General features: G+C 42.0%; 1 protein-coding gene and 1 long non-coding RNA gene across 2 annotated transcripts; one reads left to right on the top strand and one right to left on the bottom strand.

The window, feature by feature from the left end:
• Positions 1-248: 248 nt before the first annotated feature.
• LOC119268365 lies at positions 249-4,073 on the bottom strand. Its single transcript, XR_005133140.1, has 2 exons — positions 2,202-4,073; positions 249-607 (listed from the first exon to the last, which is right to left on the bottom strand). It is a non-coding gene; the product is annotated as an uncharacterized LOC119268365 (long non-coding RNA).
• Positions 4,074-4,995: 922 nt separating this feature from the next.
• On the top strand, positions 4,996-5,658 carry LOC119272358 (protein tesmin/TSO1-like CXC 4). Its single transcript, XM_037553863.1, has 3 exons — positions 4,996-5,073; positions 5,150-5,414; positions 5,533-5,658. The coding sequence occupies exons 1-3, from the start codon at positions 5,024-5,026 to the stop codon at positions 5,656-5,658; spliced, it is 441 nt and encodes a 146-aa protein (XP_037409760.1). The 5' UTR covers positions 4,996-5,023.
• The last annotated feature ends 342 nt before the right edge of the window (positions 5,659-6,000 follow it).

The raw sequence follows: 6,000 nt of genomic DNA, 5'->3' as shown, positions 1-6,000 counted from the left end.
GACGATGAACCCATCCATAAAAATGTAAAGCTAATTTGTAATTCCATAGAAATGGCCCTTGTAGAATCCATACAAAATTCAATCCAACCGACCATTTTATAATGATATGTTCACAAACTTTAGTTGTGCTATTACTGATCGTGTTTAAATTGGTAATAGGAAACTTAATGACGTTGCATGTTGTTTGCGAATAACGTTTATATTCTCTCACATAGAAGAATTGCTTCTATTCTTTCAAGACAGAACGATACAACAAAACGTTTTAGAACGCAAGGGGTCAAAATACTCTGAATCAGATTATACACTCTGAAATATAAATTCAGGCCATATACATTCCGCTTTTGCAGCTAACCTACCAAGTATTACACTTCTAGGACCAAAAACTTGAAAGTGGAATAGCACAACTTAAGTATTGAACTACCTCTACTTGAAAGCATTGCACGCATTTGTGAATCCAAGCATAGTTATCTGGAGGAAATAATTCAGCAAATACAATACAATATGTGTCGAAAATTCAGAGATCTCATGAGAGGTGGATTGATGCCCAATATATTGAGAAACAATACACATGTTTCAGCAGGTAGTTCGATGAACTGAAGCAAATTATCTACAAAGAATAGAAAAGGAAATGAGTACATAACCCGGGGACCAAATTGGTAAATACCACAATCTTTAAAAGAAACATCAACATCAGTCAATTTTAGAACACCACAACTACAGTCTTGTGTGCCACTTGCGGTTGCACCCCATGAAATGGCAAGAGAACCGCACATAGTGGCGAGCAGTTGGCTTTGCTTGACTGAGCAGCGGCAAACAAAACTTGCAGGATATTTTGTAAGAATTTTGGTAATTTTACTACATAACAATTCTCCTAATTCCTAACAAAAAAACATTACCCAAACAACTGCAGGAATTTTTAGTCTAAAACCTAGACTTGCAAGAGAAACATCCACAGTTCTACACAAACCAATGCTGATATCGTTTGCAGAATTTCCTGAGTTCATTCTTGCTACTTTCTCACAAGGCAGTCAGTCAATTTGACAATTTTTTCAGTGCTCAAATATTGAAATATAAGTTCTTATAGCGAGTATGTTCAGAGGACCGTAGAGAAAAACAGGTTTGTATTAATTGACTTGTTAATTGACTCTCTACAGCCCCTCACAAATTATACACAAACACAATCGTCAAAATCCAGAGCCGACCCTCAAGTAAGCTAGCTAGGTTCTGGGCTTAGTGCTGAAGTGCATAGTACTGTGCTACATCACATTACAGGGAGACGATGATACGAGCAGGAGGAATTTGAGTATCCTGAACTGTAACAGAACAGCCCCACTACCGCAAACCGTCAATACATCAAGATCTTTATTTTACCATCTCTAAATAAATTTCTAAATACACAAAATCTTGAGGGACTGACTGAGGGCACAGTTAGCTACAACCAAGCTCTGTTATACTACAAGAAGTAGAATAAAGCATGTGAGACTGGGTATCTCCATTGCGACTCTGCTCCACATTGGTCAGCTCAAACAGACTCCAGCCAGTACTAAATGGCAGGGAGTGGCGAAGGTTTAAGCCGCATCTAATCTGATCTACCCAACAATTTACTAAATTTAATACTGGATTTACTTTTTTCGGTAAAATAGCTTCCTTGCTATGAATTATTGATCCAGTAATCATACCATAATCGTCACTCATCATTATAGGTTTCACTCTTGTTTGTAAACTCTGCCGAAATATTAACCACATAAAACTTGTAAGCAATTATCTTCGAAAAACTGGTTCTGCATGTAAGTACACTAATTCTTGCAAAACATAAATCTGCTTGGACTGAAAAGCATGGAACAACATAACTGTTATTTGGCCTCTAAAACTTTCACCACATAAAACAACTACTGTGAGAAGGAACACAGGCACCACAAGTTCAGCAAATTTTCCGGCCTCGGCATGATTTCTATTGTATTGTCTCAGCCCATGATGTCTTGTGTATTTGCCAACATCATGTCCAGCCACAGTGCATGGAAAAAAAATCAAACAACGCAGATAACAACCTAGTGCTCAGTTACCATCTCTAAATAAATCTCTGAATACACAAAAGCTTGAGGGACCGACTGAGGGCACTCAGTTAGCTACAACCAATCTCAAGAAGAAAGGGAAGGGGGAATAGCAAGGCTGTTTTTGAGGGTGGTCGAGGCATCACATACCTCTGGTGTAGCCACCGTTGGCGATATTGGATGGCTCGACAAACGTTCTGCTACGTCCGGCGAACTCGGTGCTTCCCTAATTCTTTGTTGGCTTGCATTGCTTGTCTACCTTCCAAGTGACGAAGCTCTAACTGCCTGGAAGGCTACCTTCCCCTCTGGAATTCACAACCAAGATATAAATTGTGTGACTGCATATTATGTTATGAATAAAAGAGAAAACACATGATATACAATGTTACAGAAACTGTTTTGGACAATTCTAACTTGTAGATAGCTCGATATGATTTTGCTTTGAAATAAAACTTAAGCAAAAATGCCCAGAAAAATTAATGAACAAAGTAGCAGACTAAAATATTTACAACAAAAAGGATATATTTGATCACTAATCCTGCTACAAAACATATATATTTTTTGTAGCGTCAGGCAAAGATTCTTAATGTGAGAAATTTAATCTACAGTAACGACCAGCCACTCAGTTCACACAATTGTACAGTCATTTTATTTAGGGAAACATATGTGTTGCAATGGATACAAAAGAGATAAATAAATGTGTTTAGAAACCTGGAAAATAATTATACAAACAAACCTCTTTTATTATTCTAATGATTCAAAATGAATGGCGTCAAAGATACAACATATGCTCATGTACATCCAGCCACATTGTCGACCACTATTTATTCACCTTGCAACTAATGTTCATATCAACAAAATGGTTCATATTTTCAGTTTCAAATGAAGGATATGAAAGAGAAAATGATGCATGTAACAGGCCTTTAGACATTTCCGAAAAGACAAAACTATATGGTACAATACTTCTTTGTATATAGCTATGACTGAAAAATTAAATGGTCAATGAGAGGGCAAAAAAAATCACAGGATTTTCTTTTGCATATCAATGTCAGTTAGAAATAAACAAAAAAAATATAATCAGAAGAAATAAAGAAAGCGCAAATTTTCTCAAGAGCATATGACCACAAACAATCTAATCCACTTCCACTAAACTTTTTTTGGTGCATTTCCTCATAAAAAATTGGCTTTACTAAACGTCGGTGCCACCTAACTACCAGGTCCATTGAAGGCCCAACTTCAACCAGCTCCATTCTAGGAATAGATGGATTTTGTAGTTCTCAACTCCTGCTTCATAAGATCATATATGTGGTAATCATAAGTCCATCTAAAAGATTGTTGAGCCTCTTCTTTGAACGAGAGGCGTACACCTCCTACTGCAAACAGCATTATAACAAAGGAATATGACATCTTTCAGCAGTTATAGCAGACAATAATATTCTCTAGTTAATATGCAAAGGAAAATAAAAAGATCATTATAACAGGCACGTAAAAGGCTTCAGATAGGACCTATATTGTGCTACTCAGAAAGTCAATATCTAGCTCAAAAAAAGGTCAATGTCCAGCTTAGAAAGTCATTTCACTTTTGAGAGCCTCACCGTTTTAATTTTTATTTTCCCAAGTGAATAATAATTCCTCATTATCACTAAGAATGCAGTAAGATTTAGGGAGAACTCCTGGACACCCCTTCTCTCAAATGGCCTGATGTTCTTGCTATTCATGGTGTAATTCACAGAATGCTTCAAGACAAAAAAGTTTTGCCAGCACGAAGTTCAAACTGTACATGATTGCCATGCTCAACCTGGAACAAACATTAGAGCACTGGTCTGATGTGGGAGCCAGGAAAAAACACATAGGTACTATTTCTAGTTGCTCCACATATAAGGTTCCAAAGAAACAATCTTTTCCAATATCAACTAAATTAAGATTTACATGTGGTTATTTGTACAAACCATGGACTATCTGCAAGAAGCAGCGTAGACAAAAAAATCCCAGTTCAGTTTCCATTAGAAAGGTATAAGGTAAGCGTGCAGACCTCATGCCGAGACGAGCTGATGTTGCTGGCAGCGAGGAAGGCTCGGCGTCCTCTGACTATGGATGCACGCGAGCCAGAATCACGTAGCCACGGCTCCGACCAGAATCACCGTGTATGTCCCGGATTAGAGAGAGGGAACAAGAAAATACAAGCATGGTTTTGGTACGGATTCACAGAAGACCCTAATCAAACATCACGAGAGCATACTGTTTGGAATTCAGAAATCCATTCAAGTCATGCACTCCAAAGGATGATCCATCAGTATATGGGATAAATCACCCACGAATGATTACCAACTCAAGCACCATGTTCTAGAAAAAATATTCAGGCACGCCATGGTTTCCAATTCAGAAGATGAAGCACAACAAACAGGCTGTTAAGCCCAATTCTAAAAATCAAACATACCTCTATTGAATCTCAGGCTAGCGTACTCCTTAGCCTTGCCTGGGAAGCTCGCCGGCCGGTCGCCGGAGCCGCCACCGCTAGCGACAGCCTCCCTGACCCTGCGCCCCCTGCTCCTTCTCCTTTCTTCCTCTCTCCCTCACGCCCTGTCTCTCTTTCTATGAATGAGCAGGACGCCGCCGCCGCCACCGGAACAAACCGCCGCACCAGCAGCCAGATCGGTCGCTGCCGCCCCCGGATCCGCCCGTATTCCTCGCGCCGGCGCCATGTTGGTTCGCTTCCCTTTGCATTGTTGGACTGTTGATTTGCTTGAACGGAAGGAAAAAATGAACATAACAGGACCCACCGCCCGCAGAGGAAGCTAGAGTCCTGATATCCAGTCCAGCACGTCGTAAGAGACTAGAATTGCATAGACTCTGTCTCTGCACTTGTATTGTATAGGACGTGTTTGTTCCTCGGAGACTCCGTGTGCATCAGACTCGAACAGATCTGCCTCCTACCCCATCTTGTCCCCTCTGACCCTTCTTCCTTGGCCGCCATGGACGATTTGCCGCACTGCACCTGCGAGAAGACCCAGTGCCTCCAGCGGTAAGTAAGCCACTGGCGACGCCGCCGACGTGCTCCTACGGTCTTCCTCACGGAAACCACATTCACATGCATGCAGCTACTGCCATTGCTTCGAGGCCTGGGTGTTCTGCGACGAGAGGTGCTCCTGCCAGGGCTGCCGCAACACAGAGGACAACTCCGACGAGGTGGATGAGCGCGCAGAGTACATCGTGAAGAAGAAGCCCGACGCTTTCAAGCCCAAGATCATCGCCGGCGATGGGCCTGGGCTGCAACAGCAGCGGCAGCAAGTGGCAGGGGTGCACGTCAAGGGATGCAACTGCCGCAATTCTGAATGCAAGAAGCTCTACTGCGAGTGCTTCAAGGTACGTACGTACTACATACTCACGTCTCCTCTGCTTTTTTTTTGTTTTGCCTTGCATGACTTCATGTGCTGCCGGTGCTCGATCTCATGCTCGACTTGCGGCCCGTCTCGAATCGAAGCACGGCGTCGGGTGCAGCGACAAGTGCCAGTGCACAGGGTGCGCCAACACCTTCGGAGTGAAAGGCGGTCAGTGCATCGATCGCCACACATCTATTCTCTTCTACTTTCATTTATTTTGTACGTAGCATTATACTTTATGCTCAGTCGTCTTCTTGCATGGTCAATTGCCAGCGGCTCAACCACATAGCGACAGTCCTGAAGGAACATCTGGCGGCTCCGGTGAAACACTTGCCCGTTGGAATGGATCGTCCGCAAACATCAACGACGACATGGCTTCTCAGTCCACAGAAGCAAGTATCAGCATGGACGATATCCACATCCCAAGCGAATTGAGTGACATGGATGTTGATCTTGGTCCGCCAAATCAAGCCGTGGGGTGAGTTCTATTTTCAACATCCTTGTCAGATGCCATCTACTCCTGTGCTACTGCTATGCCGAATCGGGTGAAATTTCAAAAGAAAAAAAAA

This window comes from Triticum dicoccoides, chromosome 3A (assembly GCF_002162155.2).
Source record: "Triticum dicoccoides isolate Atlit2015 ecotype Zavitan chromosome 3A, WEW_v2.0, whole genome shotgun sequence".
Taxonomy (NCBI): Eukaryota; Viridiplantae; Streptophyta; class Magnoliopsida; order Poales; family Poaceae; genus Triticum; species Triticum dicoccoides.
This window is presented reverse-complemented; position numbering and strand designations above follow the sequence as displayed.

What these genes read in the sequence shown, in the direction of transcription:
- LOC119272358 (XM_037553863.1), top strand. Translation starts at nt 5,024, where the DNA reads ATGGACGATTTGCCGCACTGCACCTGCGAGAAGACCCAGTGCCTCCAG. An exon ending in AAGACCCAGTGCCTCCAGCG is followed by an intron (nt 5,074 to 5,149) that starts GTAAGTAAGCCA and finishes ACATGCATGCAG; the next exon opens with CTACTGCCATTGCTTCGAGG. An exon ending in TCTACTGCGAGTGCTTCAAG is followed by an intron (nt 5,415 to 5,532) that starts GTACGTACGTAC and finishes CTCGAATCGAAG; the next exon opens with CACGGCGTCGGGTGCAGCGA.